Below are 27,684 nucleotides of genomic sequence, written 5' to 3'. Positions count from 1 at the left end.
TTCATTGCACAATGATTAATTGAATGCCGCATCATCGCCGGCCCTGCATGCCCTTTAATACTTGTTAGAAATGTTGCCTCTTTACTGCACTCATCGATACACATCACGTAGCGGGGAAGAAAATAGCGCTAATTAGGCTGACTTTTAAATACCGATAATGCATTAAATATTGTACACTCAGGAACCATTCCAGTCATAATTAAACTTAATTACATATAATTTCATATTAACAATAAACGCAGATGTTACATAAAAGGAAGAAGCCCTTCCGTATCGCAGCCGAGGCTTTTATCCTGGCCAGTTCAATATGCTAATTCCAAATATAAAGCTGCAAGAAGGTGTTTAGTCCAGGAGAAAAAAAAGACTACAAACTCAATGTAAAGCGCCTTGTGTTCTCTGTAAAGCAAATAACTTCATAACTCTCACAAGGAGAAGATAGAACAATACGAATTATTCACGTCGTGTCATGTACAGAAATATTGTGAGTCACTATTATCACACCTATAAGAGTCAGTGATAAGCGGTCATAAAGGAGCGCTTAGGAAGCAACCCAGGGGCAGACAAGGATGTCAGGTCTCCACCGCAGCTCCAGCCGAAAACCTCCAATGGAGGATAGTAGCAATGAGAAAATGGAAAACGGTCTTAGGAGCACAGGAAAGAGACTCGGACAAGAGATGGGTTTAAACCACAACGCGTTTCGACGGAAGTTTATTAATGATATAGGAAATGGGGTATTTAAATGGGAAGCAGCCAATCACAACAGTCAAAACAGTCACATGTTATGATAGTCACACGTTACGACAAGATGACATCATATATTATTAAAAAAAAAAGGAGATAAAAACAACCTATGTAAAACGCGAGATAAAACAGCATGAGCTAAACAAGTTTTAAATGTATAAAATGTGCAAAAAGGAGCAATAAAATAATATAGATAAAAATGAATAAAATTATTAAAAGGTTAGTAGACCAGTAAAAAGACCAATAAAAAAGCGAGAACCCATATTAATAATAAAAGCATGTAAACAATAGCATCTAAGTAAAACGCACTGATGATAAAAAGGCAAATAAAGTTATCTGGTCACTTTATCTATAGTTAAATTCAGACCTTCAGGGGCAAGTGTGCCAAGCTTGAATATCCAAAAGCTTTCTCTATTGATTAAACTGTTGAAGCGATCAGCCACGGTATCATGCATGTGGTCAATAATCGTTAGTTTCAACGTTTTTGGATTTTTTTGATGCACAGTTAAAAATGTTTAGAAAGGCTGTGCAGGAGAAAGCCATTTCGGATATTCTGTCGATGCTTGTTCAATCTAACATGCATCGTTTGTATGGTTCGACCTACGTACTGTATGCCGCAACCACATTCAATCAAGTATATCACAAAAATGGATTGACAGTTAACATGAAAATTAATTTTATATGAGGTACCTGTAGTGTTGGATTTAAATTCATGTACCCCATTTAAAATGGAGGTGCAGCAAAGACATTTGGGGGCTCTACATGCATAGCAACCAGGGTTCAGAGAAATTGGGAGAGAGGATAGGGAGCCTGAACTCAAGGTGATGTTGTTTGGTGCAACAAGGTTCCGTAACGTGCGGTTTCTGTGGAATACCGTTCTAGGTCGGGGGGGAATATGCTTGGTCAAAACTGGGTCCCCTTTCAGGATGAACCAGTACTTGGTAAGGAGCTTCTTAATCAACCCATAGGATTGGTTGAAAGTGGTAACGAAACTCCATCTACCTAGATCCGTACCAGAAGAACAAGCTGTTTTATTACTCATAATCTTGCTTATACAGTCTTTCTGTGTGAAAGTTTTGGCTCTCAGGAATGCATCTTGGACCAATTTTTTAGGGTACCCTTTCTGCTGAAACCGCTGTTTCAAAACTTTTGCCTCCTCAATAAAGTCACTATCCGCTGTGCAATTTTTTCGTATACGCCAATATTGCCCGTATGGAATGTTCTGAATCCACTTGGGTAGATGACCAGTGTTGAAACTAAGGTAGCTGTTCACATCTACTTCTTTAACCCCTTACCTACAATTGACGTAATATTCCGTCCATGTGACCATGGACCTAATTACCATGGACGGAATATTACGTCATCGCGATCAGCGGCGCCCACGTGGTGAGCGCCGCTGATCGCGGCCGAGTGTCAGCTAATTATCATAGCTGACACCCGGCACAATGTGTCAGGGGCGGTCACGGACCGCCCCCGACACGTTAACCCCTTGCACACCGCGATCAAACGCGATCGCGGTGTACCGGGGGTTAAAGGGAAGCATCGGCAGGGAGGGGGCTCCCTCCGTGCTTCCCTGAGCCCCCCACGGCAGCGCAATGTGCAGCGCTGCTGCGGGGGGCTCCTTTCCTCCAGGCCCCCGAATCCAAGATGGCGACGGGGGCCTTCGGGGGCCTGAGGAAGCTGGCTTCCTCAGTGCCTGCAAAGCGCAGGCATGAGGAAGCCTTCAGCAGTGCCTGTGTCAGATCGCTGATCTGTCACAGTGATCTGTGATGTGACAGATCAGCGATCTGTCACAGGACAGTGATGTCCCACCTGGGACAAGGTAATAAAGTAAAAAATAAAAAAAAAAAAGTGTTAAAAATAATTTTAAAAAAAATCGCTAAATAAATTAGTAAAAAAAAAAAAAAAATATTCCCCAATAAATCCATTTTTTCAAAATAAAAAAAACAAAAACAATAAAAGTACACATATTTGGTATCGCCGCGTCCGTAATGACCTGCCCTATAAAACTGTCCCATTAGTTAACCCCTTTAGCGAACCCCTTAAAAAATAAAAATAAAAAACGAAGCAAAAAATAATGATTTATTATCATACCACCGAACAAAAAGTGCAATAACGCGCGATCAAAAAGACGCATATAAGTATGCATGGTACCGCTGAGAACGTCATCTTGTCCCGCAAAAAACGAGCCACCATACAGCATCATCCGCAAAAAAATAAAAAAGTTATAGCTCGCAGAATAAAGCGATACAAAAATAATTATTTTTTATATAAAATTGTTTTCATTGCAAAAAAACGACAAAACATAAAAAAACGACCTAAATGAGGTATCGCTGTAACCGTACTGACCCGAAGAATAAAAACGTGTTATCAATTTTACCACACGCGGAACGGTGTAAACGCACCCCCCCAAAAAAAAAAATTCATGAAACGCTGGTTTTTGTTCATTCTGCGCCCCAAAAATCGGAATAAAAAGCGATCAAAAAATGTCACGTGCCCGAAAATGGTACCAATAAAAACATCAACTCGTCCCGCAAAAAATTAGACCTCACATGACTCGGTGGGTCAAAATACGGAAAAATTATAGCTCACAATATGTGGTGATGCAAAAACTATTTTTACAATAAAAAGCGTCTTTTAGCGTGCGACAGCCGCCAAACATAAAAACCGCCATAAATCGTAAATCAAACCCCCCGTTATCACCCCCTTAGTTAGGGAAAAATAATAAAACTAAAAGAAAATGTATTTATTTCCATTTTCCCGCTAGGGTTAGGGTTAGGGTAGGGTTAGGGTTAGGGCTAGGGTTAGGGTTAGGGCTAGGGTTAGGGCTAGGGTTAGGGCTAGGGCTAGGGTTAGGGCTAGGGCTCAGATTAGGGTTAGGGGTGTGCTGAGGTTAGGGTTGGAGTTATAATTGGGGGTTTCCACTGTTTGGGCACATCAGGTGCTCTCCAAAGGCAACATGGCGTCTGATCTCAATTCCAGCCAATTCTGCGTTGAAAAAGTCAAATGGTGCTCCTTCCAAGCTCTGCCATGTGCCCAAAGAGTGTTTTACCCCCACATGTAGGGTATCAGCCTACTCAGGACAAATTACAAAACAACTTTTGGGGTCCAATTTCTCCTGTTACCCTTAGGAAAATAAAAAATTGGGGGCAAAAATATAATTTTGCGGAAAAAAATGTTTTTTTTTATTTTCACGCCCAGGCGTTATAAACTTCTGTGAAGCACTTGGGGGTTCAAAGTGCTCTCCACACATCTAGATAAGCTCCGTGGGGGGTCTAGTTTCCAAAATGGGGTCACTTGTGGGGGGTTTCCACTGTTTAGGTACATCAGGGGCTCTCCAAACGCACATGACACCCGCAGACCAATCCATCAAAGTCTGCATTCCAAAACGTCACTACTTCCCTTCCGAGCCCCGACGTGTGCCCATACAGTAGTTTTCTCCCACATATGAGGTATCAGCGTACTCAGGACAAATTGGACAACAACTTTTGTGGTCCAATTTCTCCTGTTACCCTTGGGAAAATAAAAAAATGGGGACTAAAAGATCATGTTTGTGGAAAAAATACGATTTTTTTATTTTCACGCCCGGACGTTATAAACTTCAGTGAAGCACTGGGGGGTTCAAAGTGCTCACCACACATCTAGATAAGTTCCTTGGGGGGTCTAGTTTCCAAAATGGTGTCATTTGTGGGGGGTTTCTACTGTTTTGGTACATCAGGGGCTTTCCTAACGCGACATGGTGTCTGATCTCAATTCCAGCCAAAAACGTCAAATGGCGCTGCTTCCCTTCCGAGCTCTGCCATGCGCCCAAATAGTGGTTTACACCCACATGTGGGGTATCAGCGTACTCAGGATAAATTGGACAATATCTTTTAGGGTCCTGTTACTTTTGGAAAAATAAGAATTGAGGGTGAAAAGATCATTTTTGTGGAAAAAATATGATTTTTTAATTGTACTGCTGTACGTTATAAACTTCTGTGAAGCCCTTGGGGGTTCAAAGTTCTCACCACACATCTAGATAAGTTCCTTGGGGGGTCTAGTTTCCAAAATGGGGTCACTTGGGGGGTTTCCACTGTTTAGGTACATCAGGGGCTCTCCAAACGCGACATGGCGTCCGATCTGAATTCCAGCCAATTTTGCATTGAAAAAGTCAAACAGCGCTCCTTCCCTACTGAGGTCTGCCATGCGCCGAAACAGTGGTTCCCCCCCACATATCAGGTATCAGCGTACTCAGGACAAATTGCACAATAACTTTTGCAGTCCAATTTCTCCTGTTACCCTTGGTAAAATAAAGAAAATTGAACCTGAAGTATTTTTTTTGTGAAAAAAAGTTAAATGTTCATTTTTTTTTTAATATTCAAAAAATTCCTGTGACGCACCTAAAGGGTTAATAAACTTCTTGAATGTGGTTTTAAGCACCTTAAGGGGTGCAGTTTTTAGAATGGTGTCACTTTTGGGTATTTTCTATCATATAGACCCCTCAAAGTGGCTTCAAATGTGAAGTGGTCCCTAAAAATAAAATGGTGATGCAAAAATGAGAAATCGCTGGTCAATTTTTAACCCTTATAACTTCCTAACAAAAAAAAATTTTGGTTCCAAAATTGTGCTGATGTAAAGTAAACATGTGGGAAATGTTATGTATTAAGTTTTTTGTGTGCCGTATCGCTGTGATTTAAGGGCATAAAAATTCAAAGTTGGAAAATTGCGAAATTTTCAAAATTTTCGCCAAATTTCCGTTTTTTTCACAAATAAACGCAAGTTATTTGAATGCAATTTTACCACTACCATGAAGTACAATATGTCACGAGAAAACAATGTCAGAATCACCAGGATCCATGAAAGAGTTCCAGAGTTATGACCTCATAAAGGTACAGTGGTCAGAATTGTAAAAATTGGCCCGGGAGTTAACGTGCAAACCACCCTTGGTAGTGAAGGGGTTAAAATGTTTGGTGGTGAAAAACTGTCCCAATTTGTCAACATGTACCAACAGGCCCAGGAATTGGATGGACGCAGTGGAGGTATTAGCTGTGAAGCGGAGGCCCCAGGCATTCAAATTTAGATTGCGGATGAATTCAAGAGCTTCCTCCTCTGTGCCGGTCCAGATAATGAACAGATCATCTATAAAGCGTCGATAAAAGGCTATTTTGCCCAATGCCAGGTCGGACTGCGCGATGAATTGCCCCCATGAAGAGATTTGCATAACTGGGGGCGAATCTCGTCCCCATCGCGCAGCCCTTGACTTGGCGAAAGAAGGAATGTTCAAAAGAAAATACATTATTATTAAGCACAAAACGAATAGCATTTTTTAGAAATTCCCTTTGAAGAGGGGGCAATAAAGCATCAGTAGAAAGGAATTGGTCTACAGCCTCTATGCCTCGATCATGAGATATATTCGTATAGAGTGCTTGAACATCCATTGTGACAAGAAGGCAATTAGGAATAGGTGGTATTCTTTGAAGGGAATCAATGAGGTGGGAGGAATCTTTAAGATACGAGTCTAAACCCATAACATACTTCTGAAGGAAGAGATCTACATAATGGGATAGATTACTCGTAATTGAGCCAATGCCGGAAATGATAGGGCGTCCAGGAGGGTTAAGCGGGTTCTTATGGATTTTTGGTAGAAAGAAACAGAATGGAGTTTTGAAACGGGGGATGTTGAGGAAATTAAATTCTTTTTTATTCAAGATACCTGAAGAGTGGGCTCCCTTAATGAATGCAGTGTATTCAAGAAAAATATCGATATCGAGGTATCATGGTCCAGCCTAGAATAGAAATCCGGATCATTGAGTAATCTGAACCCTTCCTGGATAAAGGATGCCCTATTCGTTTTAACCACCCCACCCCCTTTATCATCATTTTTTTATGATAATATTGCTGTTCTCACGAAGGGACTTGATGGCTGCCTTTTCACCAGTGCTCAGGTTAGTAATTAACTTCTTGCCAGGGGATAGCGAGCGAACTTCCTTAAAGATGAGCTGTTGGAATGTTTCTATATGTGACCCTTTGTGGTGAAGAGAATAGAACTGACTATGGGCATTTCTTGGGGCCACATGCAAAAATGGATCTGTTGGGTGGAGGGAATATTCGCTGCAGAACCATTGTCAACCTTATTGCTTTCAATTAAAAAGTGACGTTGGTATAGTAAGTTTCTGAATGAAATCATTCAGATCAAGATAGAGGTTAAAAACATTCAGCGGTGAATCTGGACAAAACGATAGGCCCCATTCTAAAAGTGACCTTTCATCATCACTAAGATTATAGTCTGACAAATTGAAGATGCTGGAACGTGCATCTAAATTGTCAGGGCTGTTGCTGGTTCCCTGACTGGAGGGCCTGCAGGTTGCCCAAAGGCTTTTTTTGTGTTTGCCTTTGCCCCTGCATCCTCGTGTTCCTTTTTTCTTTTTGGCTGGTGGCCCGGTACCACCTGAAAAAAATGGGTGATTTTTGAATTATGCGAGTCAATCCTCAAGGGAGAGGATAGGGTAAAAATCTCTGGTTGAGGGAATCCAACTGTACTATTCCTTGGCTGCTTCCATTTAAATACCCCATCCCCTATGTCATTAATAAACTTCCACCTGATGAAGACGGATCCTCCGTCGAAACACGTTGTGGTTTAAACCCATCTCTTGTCTGAGTCCCTTTCCTGTTCTCCTAAGTCCGTTTTCCATTTTCTCATCACTATTATCACACCTGGCAGACAGGTATGGCTGTTACTGATCTTGCTGACTTCAATACTATGCTATTTTATCTCTTTTGTATCCAGAGGGCCCAACTTAGAGGACATACAGCACTATGGCACTGGATAACAAAGATGAAGGAACTTTCTGTATCGCTATATTTTGCTACAAATGGCATGTTTTTTTCCTCTAGAAACAAGTTTTTTTGAGAAGACCTCTGTAATATATAAATTACTATACACTCACTGTGAGTTTCCCAATTACTGGCCTAGTAGTGAAAACACATATCGTTCGTCCATCACTTGTCAGTCAACTACGTAGTTGTCCTCATGATTGGAGGTTGGCGGAGTGTTGTCCCCTGACAAATTAGTGGCATTGGTGGGATCTTCGTGATCTCCAGGCTGTTGTCCTTGACAAATTGGTGGCAGTGGTGGGATCTGCGTGATCTCCCGACTGTTTTCCTTGACAAATTGGTGGCAGCGGTGGGATCTGCGTGATCTCCCGACTGTTCACCTTGACAAATTGGTGGCAGTGGTGGGATCTGCATGATCTCCCAGCTGTTCTTCTTGACAAATTGGTGGCAGTGGTGGGATCTGCATGATCTCCCGGCTGTTCTACTTGACAAATTGGTGACGGCGGTGGGATCTGCGTGATCTCCCGACTGTTTTCCTTGACAAATTGGTGGCAGCGGTGGGATCTGCGTGATCTCCCGACTGTTCTCCTTGACAAATTGGTGGCAGTGGTGGGATCTGCATGATCTCCCAGCTGTTCTTCTTGACAAATTGGTGGCAGTGGTGGGATCTGCATGATCTCCTGGCTGTTCTACTTGACAAATTGGTGACGGCGGTGGGATCTGCGTGATCTCCAGGCTGCTCTCCTTGACAAATTGGTGGCAGCGGAGGGATATACATGATTTCCAGGCTGTTCTCCTGGACAAATTGGTGGCAGCAGTGGGATATACATGATTTCCAGGCTGTTCCCTTGACAAATTGGTGGCAGCGGTGGGATCTGCTTGATCTCCCGGCTGTTCTACTTGACAAATTGGTGGCAGTTGTGGGATCTGCGTGATCTCCTGGCTGTTCTCCTTGACAAATTAAGTCAAGGAAAAGAACAGAGAAATCACACAGATCCCACTGCTGCCACCAATTTGTCAAGGTTAACAGCCAGTGAGACCCACAGAGATACCACTGCTGCCACCAATTTCTCATGGATCCAACAGAGGAGATCACACAGATCTCCCGGCTAGTACCATTTGTCAAGGAGAACACCAACAAGTCGTCGGTGAACAAAAGTCCATTGCCTCCAATCGTCAGGACAATTACGCACTCCTTCACTCCTCAACCTTAAAATAGCAACATCAAAAATCACAGGATGGATAGACATGTCAATGATATGTAAATGATGAAAAAATGAAAACAATATTTTCAAATCATCCTGATTTATTGAGTATCGAGTATGAATGCCATGTACAGAAATACAGACTATATCTGGATCCTGCTGAAGCTGATTGGTAGGGGTGTCAGGTGCTGGACCCTCTCTAATCTTATAATAGTTACCTATCCTATGGATATTATTCTCTCCTAAGGATAGGTCATCAATATCATAGTAGTCTAGTCGAACCCCTTTTTAATTAAGCTACCACATTTAGGAGGTTCTGACTTATGCTATTATTCACATCACAATAACATGGAGGATACAGAACATTACTGATCACATTCAAAATAAAGAGGTCATTTAATGCAGTCATAACAAAATAGAGAGGTTATAAATTAACACAAGGCTACCTGCTGTCTGCTCAACACAGTTCCTCGAGAACAAAGGCGTAATGAGATGAGAGGATCGATTCGCAGAACTCGAGTCCAGTGTTCAGGTGAGTGATACCTGGCAACTAGACATGAGTACTGGAAATCTCTTACCTTTTGGTGTCCCTGACATGGCTTTTGACCATCACGTGACACAATCCTGACAAATCAAATGCCATGCCAAGGACGTCGGGAGGTAAGAGATTCACAGGACTCCCATCTAGTGACTAGGTACCATTGACCTAGACCAGAGTCCTGCAAATAGATCCACTCAACTCTAATAAATGGCTATTAGACTAGAGTTGGTCAAACTCACAGTTATTGGCGGGATCACCAGATGATCTAAAGTGTATAGGAGTCTCCTGATTTTACCCCAACAGATGATGTCAGGAAGAGAAGGATGGGGTCTTCTTAACTTCAGTGGCCAATCTGTTTCTTCTTATCTGTGATAAGCCACTGCCAGATGATCCTGGCAGCAGCTCTTTCATGTAGAATGCAGCAATAGTTGGTTGAGCTAAGCGTTCCTGTGTATGGGGCCAGTTGGAGGAGATAGCTGTCATCTACAGACCTTTCACCTCCACATATACCCCTCAAGAACCATTTACATGCACAATGAAGCATCGGGACACATAGAAAGCCATACCTTCATGCCTGTGCTATTACTTAGATACACTTTATAGAGATCTACACTTACATTTCAAGTCAATTCTACGGCCGTCTGCATAAAAAGTAGAATCACAGGCACAAAGGCCGTCATAATGTGCACGGTCCGTAGTGACCAGAAACATATTACATGGTCGGCTCTTTCAGGATCTATATTGAAGTCTTTGTCAACACTAGACTACTTTAACGCTGCTAATGAGATTTTCATCCTCATAAATTATATGCTTTACATCATTTCCCCGTGTAGTAATTGATTATGTAATGGTTACCACAGCTTCAGCAATTAAATATGCCTTTGATATCTTGTGTCTTACTCACAGGCTATATCTAAACTGCATTGACTGCAGAACTAATATTCTTATCATCCCATCAATTCTGGCGGAGCAAAGCCCCAGCTTGGATCTGTAGCTTTCATCAGTGTATAGGGAATTTCTAATATTGCTGCTCCCTATTACATTATAATTAGCAGATTAGACGTCTCAACTGAATGATTTCTTAAATTCCTTGGTTCATCTGAATATAGAAAGGTAAATAAGGGCCTTTTTACTGTGCTCAATATGTTAATTTTTACATTTTTCCAACGAGGTGTTGCTCACTGGGTCCTCGGGGGTGTGTCATTAGGCTACTTTACATAATGACTTAGTAAAGAACATCAGGTTCGCATATTGGGTACACCTCATAAAGAGGCTGGAACTTAATGGCAACTTTTAAAAAACAAACAAAAATAAAAGGAATAGTCAGCGATGCAGCAGGAATAAAATAAATGCAATAACTAGTCATTGTTGACCTGATGACAGGTCCCCTTTAAACTACACTTTATGATAGAAATAATAGTGTTGTGATTATTAAAGGGGTTGTCCGGGAGGGACCATTTTATTCTATTTTTTTACTACTGACCTAAAAACTAACAAGCGGGTAGTTGCTAATTACCTGCCAGTTCTAAATAGAGCGGTAACCGACCGCTACTGCCAGCGATTCAGCTGCTCCACATCAACAGAGTAGTTCATCTTTTGAGCCGCCGTGGCGTGACTGCCGACGTCATGCTGATTGACAGCCGGCTCCCTGCAGTTAGGCAGCAGGGAGCCAGCTGTCAATCAGCATGCTGTCAGCAGAGAGAAATGAGAAGCCACTGCTCTTTCGATGTGACGTTGCGGAAGCCACTGAATTGCCGGCAAGAGCGGTCTGCGACCACTATGTAGACATCAGCAGCGGGCACAACAGGCAGCTAGTTCTTTGGCCCATAGTGAAAAAACACAATAGTCCTGCAAAACCCCTTTAAAGTAATATTTTGTGAAAATCGAGTCAAAAAGAGCGATATAACGTTAACGTGTGACTACAATTCCATATATCTAATTTCAGGGTAGCTTTATGTTGCTGCCGCCTCTAAGATTTAGTGAATATTAAATGCGTCACGTCCTGAAAAAAAAACAGTCAAATTGGAAATTATTCAGCAATCCATTTCCAGCTGTCGAATTTACAATTTGTGTGACCTGGAGTTATGTGCCCTAGCAGATTTGTCTATTCCTGGTAGAACAATCGCTGTATATGAAGCTATCTAATTTACTGTAGCTTCCCAGCTGGGTTAAATTGGTTGCATCTTGTTTTACTGGTTTTTTTTCTCATTAAAATATACCCATATTGTAGGTAACTGGGGACCTGTAAGACATCGCAATGTTGGCAGTCATTATAATAAACATGGAACGTGAACGTTTTATTTTTTCCAAGGAGTCCGTTCGGTTCTAAGCAAGCGCTTAAAAATTACACCTGCTATGAAAAATATCGTACAGACCTGCTATGATTCTCTGTATCTCAGGTGCCATTACCATCAGAAATGTTCCACCTTCTAAATGCGGAAGCCTAGTGGGATTTCATGGAGGTTTTAATGACCTGGGAAGCTACAAGGCACCTGGAAATAGAACTTAAAACCAGTCGTCTACCACCGGCAACTCGCGTATGCAATTTCTACTAATGCATCCCGTGGTTCCAAAAAATAATGTTGATCCTGCCGAGATGAAGTGCCATTTTCACCTTTATGGGGTTTTTTTCTTCTAATATTTGGAGAGCTGCTCTTCAGCGACTCTATGTTCTCTTACAAGAGCAATGCGGTTTCTAACCTAACGCGTGTCTTATTTTTTACAAGTGTGATCTAAAGTGCCCTTATGAGAATAGTATAAAATACTGACATCTTTTTAGAAGAGCAATATTAAATGGCAAAATAGTGTCAAAAATGTAAATCAGACAAAAATGTGCCTGAATTGGAAGAAGTCTATTAAAAGGAATCAGTCAGCAAGATTCCCCCACCCCCCCGAAAAAAAAAAAAAGATATTTTTATATCCATGTAGCTCTTTCAAAGACAAGTCCAGCAATAGCTTTACATGGTTGACCCGTTCCTCCGTTACGGAGAAATCAGCATTTTATTTGATATGCAAATGAGGCTGAAGAACTATGGTAGATCTGAAGCCTCTGCCACTCCAGTTCTATTTCCCCCAGCACTGCCTCCTCCTACAACAACAACAACCTCATCTACCTTTTGTTTCAATTAATTTTGAGGCAGTGTATACCCAGAGTAAAACATTTCAGAATGATGTCACGCAACATCCTCTTACTCCATGGTTTGGCAAAGTTCACATGTTTTTGCAGCGGTTTTTTTTTTGTGTGCAAATTAAAAGCTGCTTTTTACAGTACATGCAAAAGCTCTGAGAATTCAGAAATCTCATGCACACGCTTTACATGGTCGGTCTGTTTCTCCATTACTGAGAAATCAGCATTTGAATTGATTTGTAAATGAGGCTGAAGGACTATGGTAGATCTGAAGACTCTGTCACTCCAGGTCTATTCCCCCGCCCAGCAGTGCCTCCTCCTGCTTGACTGATGGCTCCAATTCCTGAAGTCCCTCAGTAGATAGGATGTAAGTAAAGCAGGAGGTGGAGGCAGTGCTGGGCGGAGAACAGAGCTGGAGTGGTGACAGAGCCTTCAGATCTATCATAGCTCTTCAGCCTAATTTTCATATCAATTGAAACACTGATTTCTCAGTAACTGAGGCATGGACTGGCCATGTAAAGGTATTGCTGACTGGTCTTTGAGAGAGCTACATGTGCATATACGGTAAATAGTTTGGGGGTGTGTGAAATCCTGCTGATAAGAGTTCTTCAAAAAATAAAAAATCTCATTATCAGCTTAAAACATGAAGAGAGTGCTGTTATAGTGTCAATCCTCCATATGCACATTATATTATAGTTTATATAGCTTTCCATGGGCAGGTGTCTGAGCAGTCGGGACCCAGGTCCTACTTTGCGCTTATCTTTTTTTTATGCCTGCTGACACATAGTGAGGTGAACTACAAGAGTTAGGTACCTTCCCGATTGGGTCACCTTGTCGTGGTGGGATGGCTTTTATGTTTTTTTGATAAAAAAAACAGTGTTGCGTAAGTACATTATGTTATTTGCATGGACTATTACTATTTATTTACTTACTAAAGGGTATATGTTTGTTACATGTACACAGTGTGAATGCACGCCTATGCATTTTACTCATACCAACATATGTTCTGGAACAATTCTTTGGGAGGGTTTACCGTAGTTTGCATATTATTGTACAGATAAAATTGTCCTCGAAAATAAAGATTCCTGAAATATCTATGAAAGTGAGAACAAATACTATGCAAACTACACTAAGCAATTCAATAAACGACACATGTTTATAAAGATTGTCTTCACAGTATTCCACTCCTTAGAGCAGAAATATGTTCTTCAGAGCTGCTCTTCCTACTGGAAATTGCAACTATTGCCAACCATTTTAAAAGCTACTGAGAACTGTTTTTGGTCATTTGATCACCCAGTATGCAAACTTGTTCTTAGGCTAAGTGCACACGTAGCAGAAATTTTCTGCTGAAAAACAGGACTCCCTTCCCAGAAACCGCGCGTTTTTTTCCGCGCGTTTTCACTGCAATTTTTTTGCGTTTTTTCTCGGTGCGGTTTCTAGACACATGGAAAAAGCCAGAAACGCGGAAAAAAACGCAAAATTAATGAGCATGCTGCGTTTTTTTCGCGGTAAAAAACGCATCAATGTGCACAAAAAGTGCTAAATGCATAGAAATGAATGGGAAGCTTCTTTTTCACGGATTTTTTGGCAAATCCGCGGGAAAAACCGCGAAAAAAACGCTGTGTGTGAACATAGCCTTATACTTCATTTCCTACTTCGTATATTTTAGTGTTATGTTCTTCATTAAATGCTTTTTGTATACGGTAATTTTCACATGACACCATATGCACCATAGAGAGCAATTCATTTTGAGGTATTGTACACCCAGAGTAAAACATTTCCCAATGCTTTCATGCAACATCCTCTTACTCCATGTTTAGGCTATGTTCACATGTTGTGTTTTTGCAGCGTTTTTTTTTGTTTGTATAAATTAAAAGCCGCTTTTACAGTATCTGCAAAAGTGCTGAGATTTCATACATCTCATGAACACGCTTGTTTTTTTCTGGCTGAGTTGGAAAACCGCAGCGTTTTTTTACATCTGCAGTGTGTCACTTCTTTCAGAGTTTTTGCAGCGTTTTTTGACCAAAGATAGCAAGTGCAAAAATGCTGCAAAAAAAAAAACACAACCGTGCATTTTTGGCGATTAAAACTAGTTTTATTGAACATGTAACAGATATAATCAGCACACAAAAATATAAAAAACGCACTAAAACTTGCATTTTGCAAACAGCTTCTTTACAGCCAAGAGATAATGTTTTGCCTGCAGAATAAAACAGTGCAAAAATGCAACATGTGAACATAGCCTTACCCAAGTCAGGGGTGGGTATGCGGTGCTAAAGTGACAACGACATGCTTTGCAATTTTCTGACTAGACCTGGGGCAACGCACATCGAGTAAAGATGGAGGAAGAAGACCTTTCTTGACTGTGGAGAATTAAAATAGGGAGCTGAACAGGAACTGAGGTTTTTCAATTTTTTCACCCTAAATTTAATGCTCTGACCAAATCGGAATATTTGCGGATCTCGAATGTTAGCAGATTTTCCCATCTCTAGTTGTGACTTTACCTGATTTTCGGAGATCCATCCAAATAGTACCAACTAAACCTTACAACATAGACTGATTTACAATTACCTTGCATTGTCTCTTCCATGTGATTTCAAGAAGTTCATGTCTCTATATCTTGAGAGAAACGCCACCAGTTGGTCATTAGTCCTGCGGAAACATTAAGTATGGGACATATAAGTCACATGGATCTCGTCAAGAGCCGAACAAAACCTACTTATCGGTCCACAATGTTCTAATAACGAGACAGACAGAACGCTTGTCTTTTCATGCAAAGATGATTTATGGAATGTATCAGTAGCAATTAAGCTTCCATTAAGAGCAGACCGGAAACACCGTCCTTGAAGTGTATCGTAGCATCTAGAAGACCATAGACGTTTGCTGTTAGTTATCTACAGACAATAGCGAAAGTAATCAATGAACCCAGATGACTCTAGGACAAGATGTAGGAATGAATAGTATAAAGAACTCAGATGATGTCTTATGGTGAAAAGTTTCCAGACTAATGAGTTATTTATATAACACGTAGATATAGTTATATGCTTTATAGACTGAGAGAGAACGCAAAAAAGACAAATATGAAACAACCAGAGGAGGCGTCGATACTAAACACTTGAAGGACCACAGTACAATTCATTACTGGTTAATTAGAATAATGAATTTTTCATGTTGAACACTTTCATTAAAAAACCTGTAGAATTGCCACACAGGACATGTCTTCCTCTGGAGGATCCAGAACAGCACAGAACTGAACTGTGTAATACTATATTTCTCCAGTGGGAGTGCTGTAGGAAAATTAAACATCTGCTGACAGATTATTATCCCAAAGATCACAGTTGATCGTTATAGGCACAGAAAGAGGAATCTCAATTTTCTGATTATCACTGAAGGACTCTTCTAACAAAAAGCAATGCCAAAATGGATCACATTGGGTGCAGAGACCAGAGACTAATGGGGTACAAAAGGTATCTTTATGCAAAAAAAAAACAATTCTATTATAGACCAGTTATAGCTGTCGGTCCCTTTGGGATATTTTGTGATGGACCCCACGAAATTCACATTATTCCACTGGACAACCTCTATAACAGCTGACATAACAAAAAAAATGTTTTATCGATTCGTTGAAAAGGCAACCTTCAAAGACGAGACAGCTGGAGCAGTGTACTCTTGAGGAATGGGCCAAAATACCTGTCGAGAGGTGCAGAAGTTTCATTGACGGTTACAGGAATCGTTTGATTGCAGTGATTGCCTCAAAAGGTTGTGCAACAAAATAGTAAGCTAAGCATACCATCATTTCTGTCCAGTATTTCTCACCGACTACTACCGCTACCACACAGCGCTCCGTTTTCAGGGTTCCTTTCACATGATTCTTTACTGATGCTCCAGCTTTCTATGTCTATGGGGCTTACTTACATTAGCATAAACTGTCTGATGAAGGTCGCTGATTAGACCGAAACGTTAATATTTTGGATTGTGAGAAATAATAAAAAAATTTTTTTGCTGTAGCAATCATTTGAGTGCCAGATTATTTTTTCATAATCATTTCTGTCCAGGCCTATTTCATTAGATTTATTTTTTAAAAAAATGTTTGGAAGCATGGTTGAAAAGCAAGTTCCCAAGCTTCACAAATAAATAAGTGATTAAACAAATGACATATTAACTATTAACTTACATGAGTAAGAGAGGGTGCTGAGATGTATGCCCACGAAATGCGGAAATTAATGATTTCAGACCAGTGAGGGCCTCTTTCCATGTTTACTCAAGTGAAAGTAAATGCCTTCCAGGGTTAGGTTTTACGCTTCCATTTGGCAGCTATAGGGAAAAGAAAAACTTTCCCTATACAGAATACTGCATAGAGGTCCACATTTTCCGCTTGGCTAATTCCCTATCTCAGCGAGATGAATGGACATTTAGCGGATTTACTCAACAATCCTTCCACATGAAATAGTTTCAATGGCAAAGTTCTTAGTGTAGGTTCCAAGACATGCAAGGATGCAATTTACCGAGAAGAATATTTGGGAGTGACTCAGAAAGAGTTTCCTTCATTTGCTCTAAAAGTATAAAGTGGAAATAAACTTTCTATGCAGTAAATTCATTGAAAGGGAAATATAACATACAGTACACGATGTACAGTCATGGCCAAAAGTTTTGGCACCCTTGAAATTGTTCCAGAAAATGAAGTACTTTTCCCAGATATTTATTGCAATTACACATTTTGTTATACACGTTTATTTCCTTTGTGTGTCTTTGAACAACACAACAAAACAGAGAAAAAAAGGCAAATTGGACATAATTTCACACAAAACCCCAAAATTAAAATTGTTGGCACCCCCAACTTAATATTTGGTTGCACACCTTTTGAATAAATAACTGCAATCACTTCCTATAACTATCAACACACTTCTTACACCTCTCAACTGGAATTTTGGACCACTCTTCTTTTGCAAACTGCTCCAGGTCTCTCCTACTTGAAAGGTGCTTTCTCACAACAAGAATTTTAAAGGGAATTTGTCACCTATTTTTTCGTATATAAGCTGCCAGCACCCCCGTTAGGGGCTTATCTACAGCATTACAGAATGATGTAAATAAGCCCCCGATGTAACCAGAAAGATGAGTAAAACGAGTTAGATTATACTCACTCGGGGTCCGGTCTGGTCCGATGGGTGTCGCGGTCCGGTGCCTCCCATCTTCTAGCAATGACTTCCTCCTCCTTGCTGCCTGTCGCGGCTCATACGCAGGCGTACTTTATCTGCCCTGTTGAGGGCAGAGCAAAGTACTGCAGTGCGCAGGCGCTGGGCCTCTTTGACCTTTCCCGGCGCCTGTGCACTGCAGTACTTTGCTCTGTAGTATTTTTGGGGTCAATGCCAAGTTGGAAGATGAATGTCCTAGGACACAAACCCAACATTCTGACACTGAGCACCATATTGTGCCAAAAAGTCCTTTGGTAGTCTTCAGATTTCATGATGCCTTATATGCCAAAGGCAGCAAAATAACCCCAAAACCTCTTTGAACTTCCTCCATATTTGACTGTAGGTACTGTGTTCTTTTCTCATTACACTTTATGTAAACAGTAGAATTATGTGCTTTACCAAAAAGCTCTATCTTGGTCTCATCTGTCCACAAGACGCTTTCCCAAAATGATTTTGACTTACTCACGTACATTTTGGCAAACTGCAGTCTAGCTTTTTCATGTATCAGTGTCAGCAGTGGGTCCTCCTGGGTCTCCTGTCATAGATCATCAATGATAAAGCAGTCCAGTGCACAACCTCTTTTATCTTTTATCTCTTTTTTGGCTCAAAGGTTGTACAAAATAAGTGGAACTCCTGTCTGGAACTACAGGGGCAATTAATGCAAGAACAATCCTTTATCATGGAAGCATGGGGATATGTCTGTGAAAGCCCACATTTGTAAAGTATCCCTGTTCACTCTATGTAGGTGATTGACACAGTTTAGTGGGCTATGGAACAGTTTATAATACATTAACCTAAATGCATCCAGTAGAAGAGCGACAATCAGCTCAATCTACAAGACTTTGAATACTTAATCTAATTAGATATATTGGTTTAACAAATCTTACGGATTAGAGAAAAAAATCTCATTATTGTTAGGAGTTGTATATTTGTTTATAGAGATATCCCTTGAAATCACAAAATGCCTGGGGCCAATGGTAAAAAAAAGGAAACCTACATATAATGCGAAACCAATATGTATTAATAAGCCCCAGGACAGTTGCAAGAAGGACAAACACTCATTATAAGTTCCCTTTTTCTAATTTGCTGAATCTCTACATCTTGCTTCATTTATTCCTTAGCCTAAACATCAACCCACTTCACTGCTCTTTAATTTGCTCACAAACTGCATGTCCATGGCATAGTGAATAATTTCCATAATACATGCCACAGCATTTTATTTTTATATAGATAGATAGACAGACAGATAGGTAAATAAAAAAAAAACTAACTAGCACCTCCATATAGTGTGAACAGGTGCAAGCTGCAATGGCTGCATATAATACAAAAAAGAGAACACAGCAGCACTCTGCAAGGGCCCAAATACACAGTACGTAAACAGTGAATATATGTGATCTAAACCACATTGTTGCTAAATATTATGTATTTACAAAAATGAAGGTTCTTAGCGCATAAATTGGCCAATTCATGTATGCCCATTAGGGTGACCGCAAAAAATCGATGTCGGAATTTTGTCCGTCTGGACCCCACAAAACGATTCCCCTTTCCAGATATTGAGATAGCCAAAATTTGAGCTCGATCAAACGACGTTAACCCGTGCCGCTCGTCGCTCAAAGTTTGAAAAAATCCAAATTGAGGTATTTTAAGATTTAGGTATTTTGCATAGTCTGTTAGACTATAAAGAATGTGACAACAACATTGCAGAAATAGCCCTGACCAAATTTTCGAACCATTTGTGGTATTTGAATGCAGAGTTGGTGGGATTATCGTTTTTTGATCCCACCATTACAATGAAAAGTTGTTAATGGCTAATAAATTGCTCAGTAGCACAGATGAACCATCAGAGCACGCTAGGGTTGTAAATCCAAAAGTTAGGAAAGAAAAATTAAAAGAGGTAGGAAGTAACCGACTTTAACGACCTTCTGACAAAAGATGAAGAACAAAAGCAATATGTCCTGCAAGTTGTAAGCAAATGCCGAGCATTATATTCTGACGTTTCAAAAACTACTTTAACAAAAGCTCTAGAATAGATTAGATAACTATGTAAAATTATCAACTCATGTAGGTTAGCGTGCTCTGATGGTTCATCTGTGCTACTGAGCAATTTATTAGCCATTAACAACTTTTCATTGTCTGTAATGGTGGGATCAAAAAACGATAATCCCACCAACTCTGCATTCAAATGCCACAAATGGTTCGAAAATTTGGTCAGGGCTATTTCTGCAATGTTGTTGTCACATTCTTTATAGTCTAACAGACTATGCAAAATACCTAAATCTTAAAATACCTCAATTTGGATTTTTTCAAACTTTGAGCGACGAGCGGCACGGGTTAACGTCGTTTGATCGAGCTCAAATTTTGGCTCTCTCAATATCTGGAAAGGGGAATCGTTTTGTGGGGTCCAGACGAACAAGATTCTGACATTTTTTCCCCCCCTTATGAGATCCGGTCACCCTAATGCCCATCAACCACGGCAAGGTGTCCTCCTTCTGATGGATACCTATCCTAATACTTATCAAAACCTGCCTCTCTCGGGCTATAAGCCTACAGCTTAAATGGATAGGAAGGAACCAGCACTACTGTAATTAAAAGGAGAGGAGTGCAGAGTCAGAAAGAAGGCAGTCACAACCTCCAATTGAATAGGTACCGATCAGTGGGAGGTCACCTTGACATATTTGATGGGCATCCGTGAATTGGCCAATTTATGTGCTAAGAACCTTCATTTTTGTAAGTACATTTAATTTTGCAACAATGCGTTTAGATCACATGTATTTAGTGTTTGCATATATCTTGGCCCTTACAGAGTGCTACTGTGCTCTCTTTTTTTTGTAGATAGATAAATCGATACACAGAATAGATGAAAGAAAGAAAGGTTAATATGGCAGATTAACAGACAGATAGATGTGAGATTAGATGGACAGATAGATATGGGATTTAATATCATAGGTAGTAATTTTTTTCATTAATCTGGTTTTTGCAAGTAAAATCCTGCTCCTCGATGCCTAATATATACCCCTATAGAATATGCAGCCCTGTAGTATATACACCCCTATAGAATATACCGTACAATGTCTCTTCCTTTCCCTGGTATGCGGGGAATGGAGTCTAATAGTTCTCTTTCTTATATTTTGTTTTCTTATCTAACAATATTATGTGGCGCCCCCAGGAATATTGTCGCCACAATGGCATTGCCTTCCTCCTAGGGAGTGTGATGTCATGCTTGGAAGCAATAAAGGATCTCTCTGGCAGTTAATCACAACACACAACACAGCTCCCACTCCAGGCCAGCAGAGGGAGCTCTGAACCCAAAACTGGGGGAAGAGCTGCTCTCTGAGGGCCAGGAAAGGAGAATTAGGAGTTCGTGTGAGGAGAGCAACGTGTGTGGACGTGAGGAAAAGAGCTGGGAGATTGAGCAGAGAGTTCAGGCTCATTCCCAGCTGTAGCGCATGATCTGGAGCCCGATCTCCAAGGTTGTATGGATACTGATGTTCCTGCAACAGAAATCGGAGGAATAGGAAGCTGTAAATGCTGTTCCCACATAAGACTCGGAGGCACAACAGCGACGTGTGAGCCAGAAGAAGGAGGCTACAGCTGTCTGCCATATGAGGGGGTTCTGAAAGAGAGCAAGAGGAACTTCAGTGTAACACAGTACTGCAAGTACCTAAAACTAAGCGCTAGGAAGGAGACTACACAACCCATCTGCCAAGAGAGATTCCTAAGTTGCTTCCAGACTAGCCAGCTCCTGTGCCATCTGTAAACTGGACTGCATTTGCCAAGCAAAGTAAAGGTAAAGAAACTGCACCCTGTTGTGTCCTTGCCTTCTTCCTGCAACCTCTCCAGCACTGCTACATCTCTGTGCCAAACACTACACCTTCTTCCTCAACACCTACCCTCTTCATCTACTCTGCCCTGGGACTATAGCCCTGCCTGTGGAGGGCTACACCATCATTGCTGCACCCCACCATCTGTCCCAGAGGATCTGTCCGCAGCGTCGGCTTAACATCTTCATTGCCGAACACCACAGGTGGCGTCACAAATCATTCACTCATAAACTTTATTCCATCACTTCATCCCTTTTATATGGGCACCCAGGGCCACGGACCGGGTCACCGCTGCTGTGACATTCCCCTCTGAGAGACCGGCCCGGTACCGAGTACCCCACAGCCCTGGGAGGGCGTCCCAATTACAGTAGTTGGGTATGGTCTATTTATACGACCCCCAGCCAGCTATGCGTTTGCTGATCAGTCTGCTCTTCAGATGTGCACTGAAAGATCTGTAATAGATGATTCAATGCCCCTAACATGGCATTGTTCTCTGCAAGTCCAATTTGCAAAGAACAATGTGCTGCCGAGAATAATGATCACTTTAACTGCACAATTAGCATCAAAAGAGCTTTCCTAAGAACGCTCATTCATGATGTGCATAGTAACTGGACCTTTAGGCCAGCCACTTTGGTTGATACATGGGTGGATTTGGAGACCTCAGTCAGTCACTAGCATGAAGTGACCTTTACTTGTTCAAAGTGATGAAAAAGGGTTTTTCAATCCAGCAAAATGAATTAAAAGCAGAAATTCTTTATTGTGCATTCAGATAAATAGTAGCATGGGTATAAAAATATCTGACGCGTTTCGAGTCTGGCTGAGTCTTAGTTCAAAAGCTCTTGTCTGCGGCCGCCACTTGTTGCCCCAGGAAGTGGGTGTAGTTAAACTATATAGGCCTATTATGATTTATATAGGGACTAGATCCCCTATGTAAATGTTTAGGCTGTTTAACTGGCATTTTGGGGGTGACAGACTCCCTTTAAACCTTTAAAGGTCTTTACTTTCCTTGTCTTGACTTCTGCGTTTGCTATATAATAAAGTTTTACATTGCTAAAATTTAGGAAGTGGAACCGATCTTTGGTCCGCGTCTTTTCTCTTTCTGAATCATCTATGATTACCGACATCTTGAATGGTTTGTACCAAGGGCAAAACTCTGTGCACAAAACAAATAGCGATGCTATGGGGTTAACTCTGAAAACATGACCGTACACGTCTATAGAAAATGCCTGGCCATCATTTGGCATCAGTTTTTTTTTTTGTAACCTTCATTCGCTATCAGGGCCGAGCACCTACATCAGCAGCTTTCTCAAGAAACAGTGACACAGATAAATGCCAAGGTTTATTTTGTGAGATAAAAAAAAATACACTACACCGGAGTCATCAATGTCAGCAAGTTCAGCTCATCACACCAAAAACTATTTTGCCGAACAGTTTATTCCACTGAATGCACACGACACGGAACTGAAAAAAAGAAACCAGGTGAGGAACCTCAATCTTATCCCACCGACTCTGCAGCGCGGCGTGTCTTTACTCTGCTAAATGTGCTGTCATCTATTTTTATATTGTACAAGATTTTATGCTTGGTAGAGACATTTTTATGCGCTGCAATTTAGTAACTGTTAAAGGGCCTGCGCAGTTGGCGCGACGCCCTTTTAAAGCTGAAATTGGTGACGTTCGATTACTATTCCAAATAAAACAGTTCATTTTCTCTCTGCTGAAATCTGAAATACACAACAGTTTTATCCCAGCAAAAAACTTTCTGGTAGTCACAGAGGTGGAGCCTCTAGGATGGACAGCTATGCTGACCGCGCTCTAAACACCCACTTTAGCTTGGCTGACATCTCTGCAACTATGCTATTCTAAGCCTGCGCCGGAGCATGTCCTGTGAAGTGAGGTGTACGGTCCCTGGGTTTATCTGCGCACTGCGCATGCGCTGGATGCTGGAGGAGCAGGCGTCACAAGATATATACTGGGCTCAGGGTTGTCAATCAAACTTCAGTGGATATGTTTAGGGTATGGGAACTGGGACTTTTATTCTTTTTTCTTTCATTGTTTCCCTCTTTTTTGCTCCTTTCTTTCCCTCTTTCCTTCCCTCTTTATTACCTTGTTTCTTTCCCTCTTTGTTTTCCTTCTTTTGTTTTTTCTTTCTTTCTTTTTTTTTTTTTAAATTCTTTATTTTCAAGTTTCAATTACACCATAAGACAGATCAACACTTTACAAATGCATATGGTTAAAGATTGTTTAGGCGTCCATCCAAGGTGTAAAAAATAATAAATGGGGAAAAAGCAAGAGGGGGAGGGGAAAGTGGACGGGAAAAAGGAAAAAGAAGAGGGGAAGGGAAAGGAGGGATATATAATAACAAACAATAACAATAACATCAAAACAAAGTAGTCGTCGGCATCGACACTAGCAATAAGTGCATGTAATATAAAATTAGATCAGGTGAACAGTTTTATACGTAACCCTGGAACCAGCCACTCCAAAAATCAAGGCCACCAAATCTAAGCGAGGTTCAAATAGTATCTGATCCCTCTCCTCGAGGGTTGTCCCTCAAATATCTAGTCCACGGGGCCCAAGTCAACACATAAGATTTGTGACTAAAGACCTCCCAGCTAGACAGCTCCTCCAGATGAGAAATCTGATTTATTTTGTCACGCCACTCCTCCAATGTGGGGGGAGCGACATCTTTCCAATGAACAGCTATCAGTTGTTTTGCAGCGCTTAACATCAAGGGGAGTAGGCCATGTTTTTTTGGTAAAAAATCCTTTGATGGGCACGAAAGAAGGACCTCCGTCGCCCCGAGACTGGTCTTAATTAGCTGTAAATTCTTGAGAACCAGCTCGACACCGTCCCAAAAATGTCTCAATTTGGGACAATCCCAAAATATGTGTGTATGATGCCCTCCAGGATTAAGGCATCTCCAACAAGCATCATTATCAGCAAGACCCCTCCGAAAGAGCTTCGCGGGAGTCCAATGCCACCTGGTCAAAATTTTATAAGAGTTCTCTTGCAAAAGAACACACCTGGAGAATCCCCGTGCACTAGATAGCATCCTAGATACTTGTTCCCCTGTAAACGCAACATTAAGTTCCATCTCCCAGGAGTAAATAAATGAGGGCTTAAAATGTACCCCTGGAGAGATCAGATGTGAGTAAATACGAGACAAGATTTTTAGCCGTGGAAGCGGGAGTTTAATCATAATATCTAACCAGGACCAGTTCGATTTGATCGGGAATTTCTTCCTAAACTGCATGAGCGTGCGTCGAATATGCTGGCACTGGAGAAAGTTAGTTGGTTGACTCGTTGCATTTGATGGCCAAGATCCTCCCTGTAATATTTTATTACCGTAAAAGCTATTCAATGTATCTCTAGGGAGGGTAAACCACAGATTATAGAGATCCTGAAAATCAGAATCCAATAAAAACGGTATCGAGCTAATCGGCGTAAATGTCGAAGGGAAAGTGCTCTCCGGTAACTCCCCCAACATCAATCTCCTGGTACGTAATGTAGTAGATGTTATCTCATCCAGTCTAAGGGTAGCCGGTGGTTTAGCCCTAGTCCATAAATAAGGCAAGCCCCTCGGACCCAACAAAGTCAGATCGACACACGCTCCCTCCCCTCCTTCAGAGCAAGACACTACCTTTAACCATCTGCCAAGGTGAATTGCTTTATAATATACCAAGGGGTCTGGAACTCCCAATCCACCAGAAGAGACTGGGTAAGTAAGAAGCCTATAAGGCAACCTAGCCGGTTTAGATTTCCAGATGAATTTTCCTATCAGTGACTTTAATGACCCAAAAAAGGTCAGGGGTATCTGAATCGGCACCATATTCATGGTATACAAAATGATGGGCATAATATATGCCTTAAATACATTTATGCGACCCAACCAAGATAAAGTAGGTAGGTTATATTTATGCATCAGGTTAGTAACTTTCTTCAATAAGGGAACGAAATTACTTTGAAATAAGTTAGTAGGATCCCTAGTTATAAATATTCCTAAGTATTTGATAGAATCCTTAGCCCAAGAGAAGGGAGTCTGAGTACGAAGAGTGGAAAGTTGGGGATACGGGAGAGTGATATTTAACGCTTCAGATTTAGCAAGATTAATTTTAAAATTGGAGAGGGAGCCAAATTGTTGAAAAATTTGAAGGATGATCGGGAATGCCTGAGGTGGATTGGATATGAGGAAAAGCAAATCATCTGCGAAAGCTAGCGTTTTAAACGTCCCCGCGCCCACCGTCAACCCCTCTATATGATGTTCTTGTCGGATACGTTGTATCAAAGTTTCTATAACCAAAATGAACAGAGAAGGGGACAAAGGGCATCCCTGCCTAGTCCCGTTGTGAATCTCCAAACTTTTAGATAAGGTGCCGTTTATCCTGACCCTGGCCGTCGGTTGGGAGTAGAGAGAAAGGACTGCTGCTACATACTGAGGAGGAAAGCCAAACTTAATCAACACCTGCTCCATAAATCTCCAGCACACTCTGTCAAAGGCCTTCTCGGCATCAGTTGACAAGAGTACCAAGGGGACCTGTCGGGTTTTAGCAAACATTATGGACTGTATGACCCTGGTGGAGTTATCTTTACCTTCCCTCCCCCTCACAAAGCCCGCCTGATCCGCATGAATTAATTTGGGTAAAAAATTACCTATTCTGCCCGCTAGAATTTTAGCCCACAGTTTTATGTCCGCATTAAGTAATGAAATTGGTCTATAGCTGGCGCACAGGTTTGGGTCCTTACCCTCCTTCGGGAGAACCGTAATATATGCCTCTAATGATTGCTTAGGGGGAAGTTGGCCTTTCAAATAGGAGTTAAACAAGGTAACCAATTGAGGTAAGAGTGATTTTATAAACTTTTTGTAATAAATAATGGGAAGACCATCCGGGCCCGGAGCCTTTCCATTTGGAATGGTGGAAAGAGTATCCAAAATTTCTTTAGGGGTAACTGGAGCGGTCAACAAAGCCTGGCCCTCCGGGGTTATTTTAGGTAAAACTAGTGGAGTCAGGAATTCTCTAATTTTTTTCTATAGCTATTATTGGGTCTCGCATGCTATCTGGTACATTTAGATTATATAAGTTATCATAAAAGGATCTAAACTCCTCGGCAATATCAGCAGTCTCGAAAATTGAGGAGCCATCCAGAGACCTGAGTTGTCTAACAGACGTCCTTTCTTGCTGCTTTTTAAGCAATGAAGACATAAGCTTGCTACTTTTATTGCCATGAAGATAGAACCTCTGTTTACATCTCATATAGGTTTTGGCCGATTGGATATTCAAAAGATTTTTTAGCGAATTTCTTAGGTCCGTTAGTTCAGCTAGTGTCTTAGTTACTTGAGATCTCTTATGTAATCTTTCCAAAGAACTAATTTGATGTAAAATAGACACAACCTGTTTTGTCCTTTCTTTTTTGAGATAGGAACTCAAAGCTATAAACTCTCCTCTCATAACCGCTTTATGTGATTCCCACACCACAGGAGTAGGTGGGCCAGAGTGCAAATTTGTCTGAAAAAAGTAGTCCAGAGTGGCAGTCAGTCTCGTAATATGGGAATCTGAATCTAATAATGTCTCATTAAGCGACCAAGACCCGGCTGGTCGCGGAAGGGTTTTTATGCCCATATCGAGGAAAATAGGAGCATGGTCCGAAAGTGTGATGACGTCTATGGTCGCGTTTTTGACTAATGAGAGGTTGGTTGTCTCTGTCAATATATAATCAATTCTATGGTAGCTACCACACGGATGGGAATAAAAAGTGTAGTCTCTGTCCGAAGGAGAGAGTGTCCTCCAGGGGTCTATCAAATGCAACTTCTGGAAAGAAAGGTGTAATTTTCTCAGTGCCTTTTGGGAAAGGGCAGACTTGCCCGTGGAAGTATCTAAAGATGGATTGAGTGGGACATTAAAGTCTCCCCCCATCAGCAGTAAACCTTCAGTAAATAGTTTTAAAGTATCCATCGTCCTGCACAACCAACCAACCTGACCCTTGTTTGGGGCATAGAGGTTACATAAGGTAACTTTGGTATTAGCAATAAGGCCCTTCAGTATAACATACCTTCCTTCAGAATCTGAAAGGCAGTCATGTAAGACAAAAGGAACACCTTTTTTAATAGCAATACTCACTCCTCTAGATGCCGACCCCCCTGTACTATGATACCAGGTCGGGTAACGAGATCTGGACATGTCTGGTACTCTCCCCACTTTAAAATGTGTCTCCTGTAGAAAGATCACACTAGCCTTTTTTGTATGTA

At 41.2% G+C, this 27,684-nt stretch overlaps 1 protein-coding gene across 1 annotated transcript in view; it reads right to left on the bottom strand.

The window, feature by feature from the left end:
• Nucleotides 1-27,684, bottom strand: part of XYLT1 (xylosyltransferase 1) — a 378,224-nt gene that overhangs the window by 78,720 nt on the left and 271,820 nt on the right. Inside the window, exon 5 of the mRNA XM_073542934.1 lies at nucleotides 14,999-15,079. Within this exon, the coding sequence (XP_073399035.1) occupies nucleotides 14,999-15,079 (81 nt within the window). The remainder of the gene's footprint in view (nucleotides 1-14,998; nucleotides 15,080-27,684) is intronic.

Source organism: Dendrobates tinctorius, unplaced genomic scaffold (assembly GCF_039654945.1).
Source record: "Dendrobates tinctorius isolate UK_male_01 unplaced genomic scaffold, ASM3965494v1 ptg000129l, whole genome shotgun sequence".
Lineage (NCBI taxonomy): Eukaryota > Metazoa > Chordata > Amphibia > Anura > Dendrobatidae > Dendrobates > Dendrobates tinctorius.
The sequence above is the reverse complement of the archived record's forward strand: the minus strand, read 5'-3'. Positions and strand labels throughout refer to the sequence as shown.